Genomic DNA, 20275 nt, shown 5'->3' on the forward strand with positions numbered 1-20275 from the left:
CCTGCTGGAATACAGTGTGTGCCTCGTGTACATGCCCGGTAACAACAATGCGCCCAACTACTTATCAAGGCACCCGAGGAGGGAAACGAAGGGGCCGCAAAGCATCAGTGCAGAGGAATGTGAGGAGCATGTACGGCTGGTGGTGGGGGTGGGCACCCCAAACTCAGTGCCGACTGGTGAACTGGTACAGGCGGCAGCAGATAATAAGTGCTTCATCATCCTGAAAGCAGCCCTGCAACAAGGCTCGTGGAGGACTATCATGGAAATGTTGGCGCTGAGGAACCAGGAAGTGAAGGCAGCGTTGGAACAGCTGTGGAGGGTCAGAGATGAGCTGGCATTCTCCGAGGCCGGACTGCTGCTCAGGGGTGATCGGATCGTGATCCCACAAGTCAAGATCATGAAAGTGATTGAGCTGGAGCAATTCCTCATTCCGGAAGTGGGTGAACGTGAGCCAGCGGTCCTAAACAATCAGCAGGTGGAAAGGGAGAGGGAAGTAAGGACCGAGCAGGAGAACATCCGAAGAGGACTTCGCCCTCAGCAGTTGGTCCCGGGTGATGAGGTGCTGGTCAGGAATCGCCATCCACAAGGGAAGCTGTCGTTGACCTTTGAACCTGGTCCCTTGGAAGTGGTTGCCGTGCACTGATCGATGGTAACAGCGTCAAATGGGACTGCTTCTGTTACTCGCAACGCCAGTTTCTTCAAGAGACAGCACAGAGAAGGGACATGACGAAGGTTCCGGATGAGGGCGGTGGCCTGGCATGTCAGCCAAGCTCCCCTGCTCGGGGGAGCTCAGGTAGGAGGGCCCGATCCGGGTGGCGGGCAGGAGGTATCCCCAAAGGGTCGGGACGAGGAAGCCTTCCCACCTGAATGACTATATTTTGGACCCCTGAACTGGCGGGAACACACCGTGGACTGGAACTTACATGCGGGACGGGGGTAACTGTGATTAAAGGCGTCCGTTGTTGAAGCGTGTTGTGTGTTTTGGTGTTTTGTAGGTAGCCATGTGTTTCTGAAAATGTGATTTGGCTCCTAAAATAATTGCCTTGGGAGCCAATAGCCACCACTCAGACAGAAGTCAAAATCTGCTCAGGAGATGTACAAGATCTGTGCTCCTTTTAGACCATACATGTTTTTACTCGAAGGTCAATTGAATGGTCTGAAAGTGAGGTGTGGAGGCGACTAGAATTAAAGTGCAAATCAAAATCCCTAAATGCAAAAACACCCTAATAGGCAACCGTAACATCTCTCTGCAGGGGACGTTTTCCACCTTTCACTTGTGAGTCACAAACCTGCACTAATAATAATACTGTCATTATTATTAGTTGAATAAATGCATTGTTAAAAATATTCTTAGTGTAGGTTTGTGACTTCAAATGTCAAAGGTGGGACGCTCCCCGGCTATGACACATAGGGCACACACCATCAGTTGTTGCTTCAATAATGAAATGAATAAATGGCCAATTTCGGGAATATGATTTTACTAACCTCGATGGAAAGTTTTGACCCTGATAGGATTGGTGCCTGTGACCTGCAGGTTACACAGAGATTTCCATAGCAGGTACTCATACGACTAAAGTAGTTTAACAGCTAGCGGTATGTGGTAACGCATGTTTTTTTCATCAATAAAAACTGCACAGGTAAAGCATGGACTTTTAACACTGTTCAATAGTAACATGTTATGTTTCAGTGCTAATTTCAAAATGCCTGCATGAGGTGTAAATAAAAGGAATGATCTCAACTCAACACTTCTCATTTTACTGCTGGTGCTAATCCCACTAAGCTACTTTACCAGCATATCTTTTAGCAGAGTACGGAAGCACTGTGAATAAAATATTTAATATTACCAGCCTAATCCATTTCTAGTCATTTTATGGCCTTGTAATGATAAATGGCAAACCTCTCAGGAATAGCACCTGTGACTTTGAAGTTGCATGCAAATCCTGGAGTTACGTTACTGGCCAGCCTTTGCTTTTTTCAATTGATTGAACCTGTTTCACCGCATCAAGAAGAAGTTCTGCCTCAGTTTGACCTGGCAGATTCCCTGTCAAAGTGGCCTGTCCAAGAGAGAAATATCTCATGAGCAGGCTATGCCATCTCCACGCCTATTAACAACCTCTGTGTCGATGGCTGCCCTGTCGATGACTGACCATGAACTTGTCGTTCCAACCTATCTAATCAATGTGAATTCCATCAACGACGTGCCCGTCCATGGTCAAGTTCTCTAAACCATCATTGTTGCATTCGGCAAAGAGATATATGCAACGTCATCTAAGGTACCAATTATGACGACAGGGCGTGGGGTACATCTGAACCCACATGATGGGTTTCTCGATCACCAAAATGACCAAGACAGAGATGGTTCTCACTTTGACAGTATGTCCCTTCTACTGTCATGATGCCTATCCCCGGGGAACCAGACCAGGTCCAGCAACCCCGGAAGCAGGCATCAAGTTATTTTGAGCAAGCCCAAAAACCCCTGCTAGGGGCTGTTTGGGTGCGGTCCTGGCGCCTATGGCGCCAGGCTCATATCGAGAGTCAGTTCTGGCGCCATAGGGGCCAGGCTCATAGAGTAGAACTTACCTAATGCAGACCATGCTGCAAGCTTACCTGATGCAGACCATGCTGCAGAGCTCCAAGCCAAATGAGGCTTGGAAGGGACTATTTTACCTAGGGACTATTTTTTACTCAACGGGGCTGGGGAGGAATACTTACCTGGGACTACTTTGGGGGCTATTTAAACCACGGCCGAAGAGCAACACATGCTTCGCGTTATTCTGCATCCAGCAGCGTAACGCTCACCGTATCTGCAAGCATGCATCCAGTCTTCTGCCATGCCCGCCTCGAGCCTGCAGCTCCTAGAAAAAGGGAGGAACAGAAGGAGAAAAGGTTAGAATAAGAGCAAAACCTTCGATCCTTACCTGAATTCCGGATCCACCGCGCCTTCGAGCTGGAAGAAAGAAGCATTTTACGAGCACCGCCTGGCCTGCTGCAGCGCCGCGCTGAACTCACCGGCCTTTGGATGAATAGCTCTTGGGCCTCCAGTCAAAGATCTGAGGTCTGAAGTCAAAGCAAGTGGTGACAGTACACACATACACATGTCTTCTCTAAATACTGTTGTGAATTCTCTGATACAGAATTGCAGGCTTTACATGTCCTCTCAACATAAGTGTTTCGAATCCCGATGGCAGCAGGTCTCGCAGCATCCTCACGATCCACCGCATCCTTCTGCACGTTCCCTCCGCACTCTGGCACCTAAGGGGAACACAAGAACAGCAAAGGTGAGCCAAGGGAATAAACAGAGGCAATAGTAACTGCCCCCATAGACTTACCTGATTACCGCCGGGTGTACTATTCCTCTTCACGGGTCTGCGCAGTCTCCATTGCATCCTCGCCGTACCCCGGCCCCTAAGGGGAACAAAAGGACAACAAGGTGAGACGAAGGGACAAACAAGGGGAACTCTTCTCACCACAATAGACTTACCTAATTTTACCGCCGGAGGCATTATTCCCCGAACTTCATATTTTCTCTCCACACCTGAATAAGGGAGCAAGCCACAGGTTACATTCTGGCCTTATTTTATTGAACTGTGTAGGATAAGCCAAATCCTTACCTGAACTTCGTCAGCTACCACGAGGAACTCTTCGCTGGGGTCAAGCTGCAAACTGCAAGAAATCGGACAAGAGTGAAAGTCGGACATGTGAACTCTTACGAACTATATACTTTTCGGAGTCAATATTGTTCTGGAACTCACCAATTCCTTCGAGCCAGTGAAGCAACTGGTTATCAACGCGCCCCTTGCGCTCTATGCAGGATGGAGAGCTCATCTTTTCAAACCATCAGGTGAGACTATAGGAGGGGACATCAAAGGTGATCTGTGGGGAGGATTTACGCTCCACGGGTGGTTAATTCCCTTTCTCCATTCGCAGAAGAATATTCGTACGGGCCAAGCAAACGAAGCTAGGTGGGCCAGTCCAGTCCGTCATCTCGGCCCTACGCGTCACATTGGTGGAGACCGCAGCTGTCCAGTTCAGATCGACGCCTCTGTGGGAGCCAGGAGAGCGTAACATCTACTCTCTTAGCAATGAAAAGTCCTGCCTGAGGACATCCTTGAACATGAGACTGACTCTCAATTTCAGGTCCGAAAGGGTTTTTCTTGGATGTTGAGGAAAAGGAGTTAGAAGACATGTGAGCTGGACCAGGGTCTATGGGACAGCCGAAGCCTGGGCTATTGCCATCATCGCAAGTACAAGCCCATTAGTTATGATTTGACATCCTCCAAATGCTCAATACATTATTTACTGACCTACAAATAAGAGTGCCACATTTTCCTCCAAGGCCTCCAACACGGCAGCCTCCACACATGCACATGCCTGAAAATCCCAGACAGTGGGCTGCTACCCCTCGCCCTCATTGGGAGAGCGACGGCAGAAGAGAACCACAGAGACCAAGAGAAGAGATTTATCTCATCTCAGACTCAGAATCACAGAAAGAAACCTCTCCAAATACAGCTTCAGCACACTCATCCATATCAGATGAGTTTAAAGAGCTCATTCCCTGAGACGGGAAACCCAAAGAGCAACCACCTAGAGATTCACCGCAAAATGAAATTGGAGCTTTCCATACCACAATGGCCAAAGTGGCAAGATGTTTGACTTGCTCCGTACAGAGAAAAGAAAGGTTTCTGTACCAAATAAGGGAAAGGGAAAGAAATATAGTCATGTCCATCCCCCATTCTACATGATATTTGTGACGATGGCTTACTAGCAATGCAAACCTTTTCACAGCACCGGTTAGAGCAAAAATATAGAGCACCAGAGAACGCTGCAAAATGTTTGCAGTTATAACCTAAGCCTAAGTCAGTGGCTTCTGCAGGCGCCGGGAAGAGTTTGGCATATCCTTCTTCACCTCATGCAGTTCCTTCAGACAAGGAGGGGAAACATTTAGATGCCTTTGGCAAAAGAGTAATCAGAACTGCAGCAACATCGTTGAAAATGTCAAACTCTCTGTCTATCCTAGCAAGGTACGACGAGGAGAATTGGTATAACATGGGCGCCATGTCTTACTTTCTTCCAGTCACTTTTGCGGGTATGTGAAATGGCTTTCGGCCATGCAATATCAGGGGCAGTGGACATCACAGACACTAGCTTCTGGTAGATCGATAATGGGACGGTGCTGTGCAATAAAGCATGGCTCAAAGCAACACACTTATGGCCTGATGTACATGAAAAGGTAATGCACATATCCTTCAATGTAGAAGTTCTTTTCGGAAGAAAAGTGGATGATAATTTGCTACCCATCAAAACTGACATGAATACTCCCTGGTTGTTAGGAACCATGCAGCATAGAAGCCTGCACCTTTAATTTAGTTCCAGAGATCAATACTCAAAGATCAGAAAGAGACTCCCAGAAATTGTACCTGTCCGAGTTCTACTGAGGATCCTCCTATGCAACAGGAGAGCATTATAAGGCCATGTCTCAGGGCTGTAGACGACTCCTTTAATCCTAATAGGACAATCAACCAAGCTGGTTTGGAAAAAAGACTGGGGCTGAATCCCATATGCTTTAACAAGTTTCTCAGACCACAGTCTTTCCAGATGGTCACATTGCAGAAAGTTGTAGGGCAACTCCGAAGTGGCGATTTTTTTCAACTTCCTGGAATTGAAGGACACATATTTCCACATTTCCATTCATCCCAAACTCTGAAGGTTTCTTCGTTTCATAGTAGTTGGCCAATAAATAAAATTGAATGTGCTTCCCTTTGCCTTCAAGTTGGCCCTGAGGATCTTCACTGAAGTGTCTAGCACTGGTGGCTGCCCACCTGAGATGACAGGGCCTCCACATCCAGCACTCTTTAGATGACTGGCTGATTCTGGCTCCCATGAAAGGAGCATGTGCAGCATGCTACAAAACAAACTGAGATGGTAGTGAATCATTAGGGTTCTGTAAACTTCCCAAAATTATTCAGGATTCCATAGCTACCATGGCCTCGACAGCAAGGCCTTTGGATGAATAGCTCTTGGGCCTCCAGTCAAAGATCTGAGGTCTGAAGTCAAAGCAAGTGGTGACAGTACACACATACACATGTCTTCTCTAAATACTGTTGTGAATTCTCTGATACAGAATTGCAGGCTTTACATGTCCTCTCAACATAAGTGTTTCGAATCCTGATGGCAGCAGGTCTCGAGAGGATTGAGTCACCCAAAACCCACTCACAGCAGCATTTTTGAGAAATGTCCTGTGATAGCAGGACACATTGAATCTAGTTATAAGAGCACTGTTGAGGGACACAAAGTTCACAGTGACAGTATTGACGACACATTAAGAAAGGCCAGGTTTCTCTGCACTTTTCTCTCTTTACCACTAATCCAAAGGGTCCTTTTCACCATAAGACAGCACCCGTGCAAACTGATTCTCAATGCCCTTGCTTGGGCTCATATGTACTTCCAGGGCAGTGCTTATTGTTCTTTAACCAAAAAACGATCTATTGTCCAGGGAAGAGGGGACATTTCTCCTCTACAGTCCCCTCTCTCACAACTTCAGAGCCTGGCATCTGAGTTCTGAGAGTTCAGAGATGTAGAAATACCTGATAGTACAGAGAGATCCTAATGGCGGCGAGAGATCTATCCTTCAACAAGTTTTATACTGAAAAGCAGAAGAAGTTATGCATATGACGCTCGCGGCAAGACATCCAGCTGTTTGATTTTCATATCATAACCACACCAAATACTTATTTATTTGCTGAAGCTAGCAAAAGAAGGCTTTGGCAATTGTTTCTATTAAAGTTCACTTGGTAGCTACTTCTGATTACACTCATCGATTTAGGACTTCTTCTATGTGCTCTCAAAGGATTGTGAAATAATTAATGAAGGGTTTATTCAGGACTTGCCCTCCTGTGAAAAAATAGCCCCATCAAAAGTTACTGCCAAATTGATGGACCATCCATTTGAGCCCATACATAAATCAGACATTACATTTTTTCCCCTGAAAAACAGTCTTTCTGGTGACAATCACCTCAGCTGGAAAGGTTGGGTAACTTCAAAAACCTTGCAGTCTATAAGTTTCATAAGGACATGCTGATTCTTCAGACAAATCCGAGATTAAACCAATCGCTCCTGTTACCAACTTTCTTAAGTTATCCATTAACCCCAGGTTGGGGTAGCTTGTCGATAATGGGTAATGGGCTGCTGACTCACCACCTACTCTGGAGTCTGGATGAGCCAGCCAGTGAACCAAGCAGCTGTTAGAGCATGCCTGTTTAAGCTTTAACACTGTTTCTCTTTTACCGTTTTCCGTACCCGTAGAAATGCCCACTGTGCCATGGAGGGCTGTGGGTGACTTGCTCCCCCAGCCTTGCACAGCACACATGGAATGAAGGTTTGGGTACTACGTGCCTGTATGTGTAGGCACTCCCCTACGCTCATTCAGAGAGCCTAGGTCTTAGAGTCGGAGCCGTTCCTGGGCCACCACACATGTCTAGGAACCGGGAAGCTCTCCCTGCTTCCTGTTTCATGATGTACGTTGAGCCATTGTGGGAGCCTGAATAGGAGCAGTCTCTGGAGCAGGGCTGCAGGTAAGGAAACAAAATGTATGATCGTATGCTTGTATGTCTGAGTGTCAGAGTGTTAATGAATGAGTGTATGTTTGGGTGTGCGCATGAATGAAAAAGTGTATATTGTATGAGTACCTGTGTGAAAGAGAGAGTATGTTTTATGGATGCGCGGGTAAAAGAGTATATGAATGCTGTATAGGTTCATGGGTGAATGTGTATGAAGGCGTGTGCCATGAAGCAGGCCCCTTATATGTGGGGGCTACATTTGAGCAGAAGCAGGCAGTATGGACATATTTTCTTAATGTGGCATTTTGTACTATTATCAAGGGCAAAGTCAGTTTGATGTGTGCTATAACATGGCTAGACTGTCCTACATTGGTGCAGCCAGTCCAGTTATGTTTTCTTACTGTGGCATGGCTTTTGCTACTGGGCATCAATGCTAAAGCAAACATGATATGATATGATAGTTTATTTATAAAGTGCCTCTACACAATGTGTTTCAAAGCGCTTCAAGGGAAGGGAGGGAACAAGGGAAAATACATGATGTTATTACTTGGTCAAACTGGCCTACATTGGAGCAGCCATTCTTGAAATATGTTCTTACTGTGGAGTGGCATGTTTTACTGGCATCAAGGGTAAAGCCAACATGATGAGCGTTTTTATGTGGCCATATTGGCCTTCATTGTGGCATCCAATCAGGACATATTTTCTTGTTGTGGCATAGAATGTTTCACTGTCAAAGCCAACAGGGGTATGTTCCTATATGGCAAAACTGCGATATGTTGGTGCTCGGGGTGCATGGATATTTATAGTCACAGCTAGCATAAACATATTTTTATACTGGTATATATTGTGGGCAAAGGCATCTTGAAAATGATTTGGAAAATGTTCTGTGCACTGTTGGTAACATGCATCCATTAGATTTTTCAGAAAGTGTGTTGTAGAACAAACCATTTTAAAGCATTATTTTTAAAATGTTGCCAGAGGGGGCAACTCCTCCCCGTACCCTCCTTAGATTGGTTCAGGTACCCTTGATATGCTCAGTCACACCTGCATATTTGTGAGGAACATTTGCGCCCCTCCCATATAAAAATGCACCACCCTCTAAGATAATATATGGACTGAACGATACAATTTTGAAGTTCTACTCATCTGTTTGTGGCCTTTGGACCCTGTGGCACTGGCATGGAAATATCAAAGGCCCACATCGCCAGGTGACTATCACCCTGTACAGAATATTTCCACAGGAAAGTCGGCATGAGACCATGTCTATGAGAACCATGTTTTCTACTTCTGCACTGCTGGCTGGTGTATTCCTTGAAGACATCTGCAGAGCCACAGCATGGAAGGTGACCTACACCTAGAGAATAGTTTACTGTTTCGACAAGAAGATGGCAGAGGACTGCAGAATCGGATGGGCTGCCTTGCGCAGCCTGGGTATCTAAAGTGAGCCTTTCTTCTTCTCCTCGCTTTGTTAACATTGTTAAACTTTTTTAAATTTATTTAACAGGACGTGCATTATGAAAGATCTAATGCTTGAGAAGAAAAAGTCACTTATCTGTAAACACACTTCTCCGGCTTTGTTAGCTTTCATACATTCGCATGCCAACCCCACTTAAAGCACATTTTGGTATTCATACCGTGTGTTGAAAGAATCAGAATATGGTCTGTAGGGACAGAGCTATTTGGATGACTGCCCATTAGCTAAGGGGCTGATGCCCTAAAAGGAGGCTGATCGAACACTAAATTGAGGCCAGTTCCTTCTTGTGTACATGTAAACTGTTTTTCTAATGTACCAAGGATTCCTAGCATGACATGTGAGTCTATGACCAATACTAATGCTGGAGATTCTGAAAACATACTAATAAAGCACACACGTGGAACATAAGTATGTGATGATTGCCAATCTCTTCATAACACAGAAAACAAAATTGTTTTAAAGAAAATATAAATTTGTTGATATAAAACATGCATTTGATTTGCTGCACATACTGTGTTTAATGTGTTTGTTTGAATACTGTATGTTTCCCAGTCGGTTTCAAAATAATAATATTGATCTGGTTGTGGGAAATATTTTATTTCATGACATCTGGTTTTTTATTTTCAGGAATTTAAGGCACGAATTGAGAGGCTTGTTACAGAAATAAAAGTAAAAGAAGAACAATACGAGCTGGAACTAACAAATGTTCGAAGTGAAATGAACAGAAAATGTAGGATTTCATAAGGTTTCACGATGTTTAAATGTTATCCAAAAGTAATGTGTATACTAAAACATGAATGGTTAGGTACATCAAATATAAACAGAATTTCTGAAATGAAAAAAATCGAAATATGATATTAAGAGAAAACATTGACTAAAAGTTGTCAAAAATACCTTGTCTGCCTACCATCACTGGAATGTATCTGACAGTAGTCCTGGGAAGGACCATATGTCGTTTAAGGTTTCTGGTGAACAAGACCACCTAGTGGCCTTCCTCTTCCCTTCCTCTCAGGCAAGGGGAGGCTGTCACTTTTTTCAGTACATTCATTAATGTGGAAAGTGCCCTCCGAGTGAAGTGAAGAGCACGTAAAGCTGCGCTTTAAAACTCATATACAGTTAAGGAATGAAAAGGCATGCTTCTTCAAATGGAGATCAAACTCTAAAGTCAGAGAGGAAGGACTAGAGGGCACAGCAACAAGATGACTGTCTCAGTGAAGAGCTCATCTGCTTCCTGACCCCTTGCTGAAAAAACATGCACCTTCTGATTTGTATGTTTCTTATTTTTGTAATTCATTGATGGGCGCCAGATGTTGCCTTGTAGAAATGCCTGGGGGACATTATGTTCTCAGTGTCTGCAGAGTTCTGCAGTCCCCGTCATGGAGCTGACAAAATGGTATGCTCTACGTTGAGTGCTGAGTGTTGAGCCTCATGTGAACTGTATATGCCCTGATGCTCTGACTTGCTTCTTAGTGTTTTTGCCCTGACCCCCTTACGTGTTGCTGAAATAAAGGTGCAAAATGAGTGTGTTGCCATGTCATATGCACTCTGGCATCATTGGTAATGGTGGGTGCTTTCTCTTTACATTCCGTCTATTGCAGGGGCCACCAGGTCTCTCTTACATCGTGACCGATGCAGCCCGCGTTGGTACTAGGGTACTCGTGTTGCTTCATTATTTGTCTGTATGGGTCCTGACTGCTGAAGTAGGATAACTGTGCGTGGAGTGAGAGGGGGGATGATATGTGGCTGCATGGTTCCCCCTTTGTCACTTTTCTTTACCCGTGTTGTTTCTCGGTGTAGCTACCTCTCAGTGGTCCAGTGATGGTGGTACAGGACACAACTGTGGTAGTAAGCTTGACACAGTGCATAGCTGTGCAATGTGATTTACATTGAGGCAGAACTGGGGCAATAAGAGTGACATTGGGCCTTATCAGGGCAATGAGATGCACCAGGGTCAATCCTGGATGCAGTGAACGTGACATGGTCAGAACCGAGGCAATCAGAGAGACCTGGGATACAACGGAGGGCAGCAAGAGCGACATTGGACAGAATTGGGACAATGAAAGTGACATTGAGGCAAATCAGGGGCAGGGATAACTGAAATCTGAAGTACTTTGTTATTTCATATGCTACCCTACAGAACTGTAGAGGGTTCAGGCTCAGTTGCTGCCCTCACACCAAATCAGAGTCAATGGGCCTCATTACGACTTTGGAGGCTGCCTCCAAAATCGTGTCCGGGTCCGGTTTCCCTGAATGGGGATATAAGGGGCCATTCCGAGTATGGAGGGCCCGGTATTTCCTCTTTCAGGGAACCCGGGCCCGGTCCTTCCCCATTCCCATTCGAGCCCCCTAGGACTCAATGGGAATGGGGAGGGAGCTAACAACGGTCCCATTACAAATGGGCCCGTTGTTAGCTCCCTGGTCCCCTCGCGGGATCCGCTATGGACGTCTGGAAATAACAGACGTCCAGAGCGGGTCCCGCGAGGGGACCTCGTAATAGTGCATAGTGGGTTTAACGGCGCCGGCACCATTACCGGCGCTGTTAAACCCATTCCGCACTTGTTGTAATGAGGGCCAATGTTTTCATGCAACCACCTAAAAAATGCTCTCAGTGAAAGATGTGTCCTTTTTCAGTGGAATCAACAATAACAAGAAACATACACATATTTCATTTATTTTTATTTATGTATTTATTACATTATGTAACGCCCAGACCTGGTGGTATCACAGCATTTGTACAAAGGTCGTGAGGAAAGTCATTGCAGTCAAAACAGAGTGGCATTAGTCATATTTGTTAAACAACTACGTCTTCACCAATTTTCTGAAGGTTCGGTAGGAGCGCTCATTTCTGATGTTGGGTAGGTGATCCTTCCTGAGGGAGTGTGCAGTAACACAGAAAGTTGCGCCACCTGCCCTTTTTCCTTTGAACCGTGCAGTAAGCAGGGTGAACCTGAATGAAGACCATAGAGGGCACGCAAAGGGTTTAGGGGCACTTATTTGTGTACTCAGCGGTGTGATAGCCAGCATTTTAAATTCGATGCAAGCTTTGATGGAGAGCCAGTAGGCATCACGACTGGCAGATGAAATGTGGTCAGTGTGTATTAGACCCAAGCCAGCATGCAGGGCTTTGTTCTGCAGTAGTTGGAGTTTGGCGATGTTCTTTGCAGGTGTACCTGTGAAAAGGGCATAGCAGTAATCCAGTTTGCGTATGTGTTATAAAGTGTAGGAGAGAGGCAGGATCCTTGGGGGACTCCAAGAGGGGTCGCAATGCAGTCTGCCGTGGTGTCTCCGATGAAAACACTGGACGTGCGCTCGCTCATTGAGGGTTTGATCCAGGTAGTGGCCTCGGTATAGAAATGGAGGTTTGAGGAGAGATGTTGGCAGAGTATGTCATTATCGACCAGGTCCAATTCAGCCGAGAGGTCAAGGAGGAGGAGAATGGCAACGTTACCAGAGTCGCAGATGTTATCTAGTTGAATTTTGAGATCAAGTAGCGCTGTTTCAGTGCTGTGTTTGGGGCGAAAGCCAGACTGTCTTACACCGAGTGGTCAGTGTTGTTCTAGGAATAGCTGGGTTTGGGAGTACGCTGTGCAGTCCAGCATTTTGAGGAGGAAGGGAACAGTGGTGATGGGGCGATCGTGGAGAGGGGAAGGGTCTATCGATATTTTTTCTGAAGCGTGGTAACCCAGGCTGCTTTGAGACACTTAGGGACGGAGTTGACTAGAAAGGAGGCATTGACGAATTTGGTGATGATCGGAGTCGGAGTGGGGCACATAGCTTGACTATGTGGACAGGGCAAGAGTCTCCCTTGCAATTGGAAGGTTTTAGCGTGCAAATGGTTTTGAAGACATCGGCTTGTGAGACTTTAGAGAAGCTGAAGGGGGCATATGGAGGGGGGTTATGCTGGGATGAGGGAGATTGGTACTTCAGGTAGACAATCCTGTTGGCTGGGGCGGTTTGGATGGTGGATCACCAGTCTTTATCCGACCGGGTTTGTGAAGTGGTAGTGCCCGGGTTTTCTAACTGTCTGAGAATGGAAAAGAGTTCTTTGCAATTGGAGCTAGCATTGGTGATCCTGGGATTATAAAAATTGGCCTAGGATTAAATTAGGGCCTTTTGTAGGTTTTGGCAGCTTTGGGGAAAGCTTTGAGGTTATTGGAAATAGGGTGCATAGACCAGAGGTGCTCTAGAGCTCTTTTACATCTGTGGAGGGCAACGAGATCTTCAGTGAACCAGGTGTTGGCTGGTTTGTGAGGCTTCAGTATTTTAGTTAGGTTTGAGGGGGGCATGAAGGTCGATGGTCTGGCGGAGGCTGTGTGTATAGAGGTCAGCTAAAGTCTGCGGGTCCTTGCTATGGGTGATATTTGTGGAAAGAACCTCTAGGATGGTCGGCGCAAGAGTAACCTCTGAGAGCTTGCAAGACTTGCATACCAATGTAGGGATGGGAGGAATTGAGGGGATGGAGCTAGGAGGGTGGTGGGATAGGCCGAACTCTATCAAGGAGTGGTCAGACCAAGGCGCTGGGTTCACAGAAGAGACCTTGATGGAGGCGTTAGTGCTGAGGATCCAGTCAAGGGTGCGTCCTTTGGCATGGGTGGGGGAGGAGACTTGCCGGGGAAAGTAAATTTCTGCCTAAGGGTTGGCAAGGGCAGAAGCTTTGGAATCGTCAGGGTCATTGAAGCCCAAGTTAAAGTCACCCAGAATAATACATTTGGTAGAGGCCATAATAAGCGGAGTGATCAATAGTGGTATATCTACATCAGGGGGACTCTGATAGCTGGGTTGACGATAGAGGAGTAGGAGGTTGATAGTAGTTTGGAGGTCATTGGTACATTTGGCGAGTAGTAGTTCAAAGCCTGATATCGCGGGATTAGGGATTAGTCTAATCTGTAACTCAGATTTGGCAATGAGGGCTACGCCTCCTAAAGAGTTAAGGCGGTCAGCTCTAAGGATAGAATAGTTGGGTCGAATGACCAGTGCGAGTAAGGGGCAAGAGGCACCATGGAGCCAAGATTTAGTGACGGCCAGGTTGTCAAAATGGTAGTCAATAATGAGGTCATGAACCAGGGTAGCATGGGCACCATGTGAGTGGGTATTTAGTAATGCACAATTTAGGGTAGAATCCTGAAGAACAAGAGGTGTGATTGCTGGAGGGGGCGCAGGGTAGGTGTATGCTTTAGGACAGGGGGAGGTAAGGGAAGAAGGTGGGGGGACAGAAGCAGGAGCTAGTGCAGGAGGAGAGCCAAATGTATCTAGCCTCACCACCCATTGGTAGTAAGAATCTGGTGGGGCTTTGGGCTGGTCCTAAGGTGTAAGCAGAGAGCCTGTATAGTCATTGGGGGCTGGTGAATGGAAGGGAGGGGTTGGGGTCAGGGCTTATGTTGGAAAAATCAAGGGAGAGGTGGGATGGGGGGACTGAAGGGCAGGGTGAATGTGCGTGGGGCTGGGAAGTGTGTAACGGGCCACGGGCAGTGAGCCGACCACGAGTGAAGCAGACCCAGACTGGTACTCATAGAAATGAGGGGGTCTTTGTGGGAATGGGAACCCAAAGGGGAGCAAGTGGCGAAGTGGTGTTAGAAATGAGGCAGGAGGAGGGATAAGAGTGTGGAGCAGGATCATAAGGCACTGTGGTCCAGCAGGGGCGTGACAGCAGTTTCCAAGAATCCAAAGGCTAAATAAAGTCGGAGCAGACGGGATGACAGACTGGAGGGCCGGTTATCCCGGCCAGGCCAGGACAGGCCCAGACAGGCTGCATCAGTGGCCTTATGTGCAGGCCTTCTGTGAGGGCTGGCTCTCCCAGCTGGGGAAGTCTGTGGCGGGAGATATGATATGATATGATAGGTTATTTATAACGTGCTCAATACCCAGAGGTTTCTAAGCGTGGACCCAGGGATCGAACCTGTGTTGCTCCGTGTCGTCTTGCTTCCAAGGCGTGCACTTTGCCACTGAGCTATCCTCCCGAGATAAGGGCCCAATCACAGAAGTGTTGCACAGGGTCTCATGGTCTTCCACCTGGATGCTTCCTGTCCTTCCTCTGGATGCAGGCCTACTCCTCTTTCGAATCGCTCGTCTGCAGGCTCTCTCTCTCCTGGCCATTCCCTAACTGTGGTTACCATCTATCGGCCACCTGGTCAGATCTCCTCCTTCCTCTCTGAGTGGGCAGACTTCTCCTCTTCCCTCCTGGTCTCGACCACACAACTCCTCCTTCTTGGAGACTTTAACATCCACCGGGATGCTTCCTGTCCTTCCTCTGGACTCGTTCGCAACCTCTGCGACTCTCTCTGACTCTCTATCCTCCCCTCTGGCCCAACTCACTCTACAGGGCACACTCTGGACACTCTGATCTCTTCAGACCTTCCCCTTTCTATCCCTCTCACCTCTCCTCTCTCCTGGAGTGATCACTTTTTCCTTTCCTCCCAACTCACCCTCTCTACCCCACAGGCCAAGCCAACTCCAACACTGCCATCTACCTTCTCGGTCATCCAACCCATGAGGCATGTGTCAGTTGAGGTTTTCACCACCACTTTCTCATCCCCCCACCCTCGGCTGACTCACACCCTAACACAGCCCTTTCCATGCTCCTCTCTGCTATATCTGATACTCTTGATGTTCTTGCCCCTGTTATGAGGATCCGCCTGTAGCCCAAAGCAAAGCGCAACTCCTGGTATGACCCTAAATTCAAGTACAAGGTGGCTGAGAGGAAATGGTGTGCTACTGGTACATCCTCTGACAAACTGGCCTGCCGTCTGCTCCAAAGGCAATACCGGCTCTCTGTCTGCACCAAGAAGAGAGCCAACATCCAAGCCTGCATCTTTGCAGCATCCAACAACTCGGCCGAACTCTTTAAAATCTGCAAGGAGTTGACCAATCCTGCTGCAGTCTCTACCTCTCCTGTTCCCTCCCAGTCCCTCTGCATGGCCCTGACTTCTCATTTCATCTCTAAAACTCAGGACATCCTGTCCTCTCTCTCTTCCTCTCCCCCTCCTCCCTCTACTCTCCCCTCTCCCACCAGCCCTACTTTGGCCACCTCTTCTTCCTCCTTCTCTGTTCTCCCCAGACGAGGTTTCTAGACAAGTCTGAACTATGAAAGTCTTGTCATAACAGGTTCTCCCCTGTTCCTCCAAAACCTCAAGGACCACATTGACACCCTGGCTCCTGCTCTGGCTGACATCTGCAACCACTCCTTTGCCACTGGAGTCTTCCCCTCTCCCATGAAGCATTCCCTTGTGCACCCTCTTCTTAAGAAACCCTCAGCCGACCCCTCCTGCCTGGCTAACTTTCGCCCATCACTCCTTTCCTGGACAAACTCCTGGAAAAGCTGGCCATCTCCCAGCTTAATGGTCACACCGAATCTGTTGGTTGTCTCCATGACCATCAGTCTGACTTCAGAGCTGCCAGAAGCATGGAAACCGCTCTCCTGAACATCCGTGAAGACCTGCTCTCCAATCTTGATTCCAATACTCATCTTACTTGATCTCTCTTCTGCCTTTGATACCGTCAAACATGCCATCCTGCTCAACTGTCTCCTTGATAACTTGGGTATCACTGACCAGGCCCTGGCTTGGCTTACCTCTTTCCACTCTGATCGACCCTCTCAGGTCCATCTTGGGTCCTTCCTCTCCTCTATCTCTATCTCTACCTGTGGTGTTCCCCAGGGGTCTAATCGCTCTCCCAGGCTGTTCAACCAATACCTGGAACTTCTTGCCCATTGCATTGCCGCTCTCTGCCCCAGCTTTCATTGCTAAGCGGATGACACTCAGCTCATTTTCAGGCTCCCTTCCGCCACCTCTTCTCATTTCCATCTGTCTGTCTGCTATCCAGGAGTGGTGTGCCGCTAATAACCTCTGCCTTAATGTCAGTTAGACTGAGATTCTCCTCATCGGCACACCTGCTCCCTCCTTTCCTGTCTCTCTCTGGTCGGCCTCTCTTGGCCCTCTTCCTGCTCCCACCTGTGAGGCTAAAAATCTCTGGGTCATCTTCGACCCCACACTCTCGTTCTATTCTCACATCTCTGACGTCGCCAAGAAGTCACACTACTAGCTGCACCTCCTCAGAGGTATTCTTCCTTTCCTCTCCCTCCCTGAGAAGTTTACTGTCTCCAGAGCTCATGTTCTCCCTATGCTGGACTACTGCATAAGCCTCTTTCCAAATCTGCCTGCCTCTACTCTCCGCCCTCTGCAACTCATCCAAAATAGGACTCAAGACTTGTCCTTGGCCTCAAGCCCAGGGATCGTATCTCTCCAGGACTGACATCTCTGCACTGGCTCCCAGTGGCTGCGAGGATTAAGTCAAAAACCCTCTGCATTGTCGACAAAGACCTTCTGGGGCCTCAATACCTTCAGCTCTCTCGTCGCAAATATCTTCCTTCTCGAGCTCTTCCCCCATCCGCCTCCAACTCCCTCAGGGTCAGTCGCTTCTCCAAGCAACAAGTTGGTGGTTGATCTCTTTCTTCGGCTGCGGCCTCCCTCTGGAACAGCCTCCCTGCCTCTCTGAAACTTGAGGAGTACCATCTCCAGTTCAGGAAGCACCTCAAGACCTTCCTCTTTGCTTCTGCTTCCTCTCTGCCTCTCCCCTGCTAGACTCCTGGCTGAAAGTGAAACTGCACTAGTCACCTGGCTACCCTCTGATCTCGGGCCCAAATTCTACCCACCAGCTGCACACCTGTATTGCCCCCCTGGCAATCCTGCGCTCAGGGGCTGTTTCTGTATCCCAACAGTCCCCTACCATCACCTGACACTTGTTGTGTGCACTTAACCGTGCGCTTGCCACCAGCTGGTGACACTTCTTATTTATTGTTCTATTTATTCATTCTGTTGATCCCATGTATTGCACTGCCCCTTCCCCCTTTCCCCTCGCACTTCTCCCCCCTGCACTTGCATGATCTCAATGTCCCCTGGCCTAGTAAGATCGTTGTCTCTGTCTTCCCTCTGTTTCCCCTCCCTTGCCTCGCTGCACCTTGAAACACTTGTGTATATGCGTGTTATGAATGCCATATCATATCATATCACAATAGATCAAGTCTGGTGCGGTGGGTGAGGAAAAGGTGGTGGCCATCTTCATGTGGATGCTCCTGGGTGTCCACAGGTTGCTCCCTTCGAGACAAAGGTAGTTGCAGTGGTCATCAGAGGGGAATGTACCCTGTGGCTCAATAGATCAAGTTTGGTGAGGAAAAGGTGGTGGCCATCTTCACATGGAGTGGATGTTCCCGGGTGTCCATGGGATGCCTAGTTGGGCTTCCAGCTATGGGGGGAGCATCAGATGGGGAGGTTTCTCCCTTCTAGTCAAAAGTGGTCACAGTGGTTGACGGAGGTGAATGTGTGTTCTAACAATAATTCAAATAAAAATATTTCTGATGTTTGTTAATCTGCTTAGAATCACATGCTGTGCATAGTCCGACATCCAGTGGTCACTGCGGAGTATTGCATTTTGTTTTTCGTAGTCGAAAAGGGGACGTCAACAAGGCGTGTCTATAACACTATCCCTACAGTTACGTGCGGTGTACCCACAATCCCTCATGTGTCGAGGTCCCTCAGATTGTTTTTTTCCGCCCAGATATTGGTCGCCTTTACGCGGAGCTCCTCGAGAGACATTGCAAACTCATTACTCGACCTTTGGTCGTTCCTTATTAATATCCATTACATAGATTCCTCCCTCGACGTAGCTGCGAAGCTGTTTCTCTGCCGAGCAAGAACTTTGACGGCAGGGACGAGACGGAGGAGATCCTTCGGCGCTGCCGAACACGTGGCCTGGCCTCGCCGGCCAAAAGACAGTAGGGAGAGTGGGGTTGTGGGACCTTTCTTGTTTCTCTCTGAGAATGCCCTCCCTTTCCCTCGGGGTTGTTATCACAGCTAAATATTTCCCCAGCTATGGAGAGGACACCCTTTAGGTTTTGCCCGCGTTGCAAGGGCAAGTTCACCTGGAAAGACAAGCATAAACGGTGTAACCGTTGCTTGCCCCTCGATCACAAGGAAGACGGCTGCGCGGCTTGTCATCTTCTTAAGCCTAAGACTTTAAAGGAACGCAGGGTCAAGAGGTGGGCGGCCTACGCCATGTCGAGGTCCAATTCCTCACCCGCCGCCGCCACCGCAGAAAGTGACGAGGAATGTAATAACCCGACATCCGTTTCGGAAGTCGTAGACCTCTCTAAGGAGCGCTTGCGCTCCTCGTCATCTGTCCCCGGCCCCGACAAGCTCGGCTCACGCCTTGCTTATGGGGATGAACAGCCCTCGCGACACTGACGCACACAAAAAACACTCCCATATACACATAACCCACGGCTCTTCTTTGTCGAAGATGAAGAAACCATCAGCGCCAACGGAGACGCAGGTTCCACTGGCGTCCTCCTCAGACCGTAAGAGTCTTAAGCCCCCCTCGCAACCGCAAACGCGACCAGCGACTGGGCTTCCCCCAGATAAGGGCGCTACCCCCAAACCACCAGATGAAGCGTTCCGTCAGAGAGCACCCGTCGCCGTAGAACACGCAACGCCCGTAACGTCGAGACCAAAGCCCTCCACAGACAGATTAATCGTCGAGAGCCTGGAGAGGATCGTTTCCACCGATAGCCAGAAGCGGACGTTGAAAGATACATCGAATACCACTCAGAAGGCTAGAGAAACGCCGAAAAGGCCAGAAGGAAGGCAGGAACTGCCCCCTTCATCTAGAGGGACTCCTAGCCTGCCAGAAGGCTTTTCAGACGGCGACGGAAACCTTTCTTCGACGTTATGGGATATGTCAAAGCGTTTTCAGGCCGAATACCCTATTCCCTCCTCCCCCAGACCGCCCAGGGGTACTCATGAGACCCTGGAGAGACTCCAGTTCTGTATGGAGAAGATGGAGAGGTTTATGGAGACTCAAAACCTACCAACAACCAAAAGGGCAAGAGAGGGACCTCAGGAGGACCCCAGGGCTAAATTCCCTAGGGTGTTTAATCCCTCCCAAGAGGATATAGATTTATATGACCTCACTGGAGAGGACCCCCACTTTCAGGAGGAGGACGAATTTTTAGGCAACGAAGAGGAACAAAACCTAGAGGAGGAGGATTTTGAAGATAATCCAGATATAGGTGGAGGGGGCTTCGGACAAAGACCCAGAGGAAGGTCCTTCACAGCCCTGGCAGTCCCCATCAGCTTTTTCGGACCCTGATGCCCTAAACCTGTCCCCTCCCAAGGACTCACCTAATAGGAACCCGTCACCTATAGACGATCAACCTACATTTAATACACTACTACGCAAGGCAGCAGTGCAATTT

At 48.0% G+C, this 20275-nt stretch overlaps 1 protein-coding gene across 1 annotated transcript in view; it reads left to right on the top strand.

Annotated features, from left to right (window-relative positions):
• Positions 1 to 20275, top strand: part of CCDC152 (coiled-coil domain containing 152) — a 692008-nt gene that overhangs the window by 439670 nt on the left and 232063 nt on the right. Inside the window, exon 4 of the mRNA XM_069627214.1 lies at positions 9658 to 9760. Coding sequence (XP_069483315.1) covers positions 9658 to 9760 — 103 coding nt within the window. The remainder of the gene's footprint in view (positions 1 to 9657; positions 9761 to 20275) is intronic.

The sequence above is a fragment of the Ambystoma mexicanum genome, chromosome 6p (assembly GCF_040938575.1).
Source record: "Ambystoma mexicanum isolate Mex_15411 chromosome 6p, UKY_AmexF1_1, whole genome shotgun sequence".
NCBI lineage: Eukaryota > Metazoa > Chordata > Amphibia > Caudata > Ambystomatidae > Ambystoma > Ambystoma mexicanum.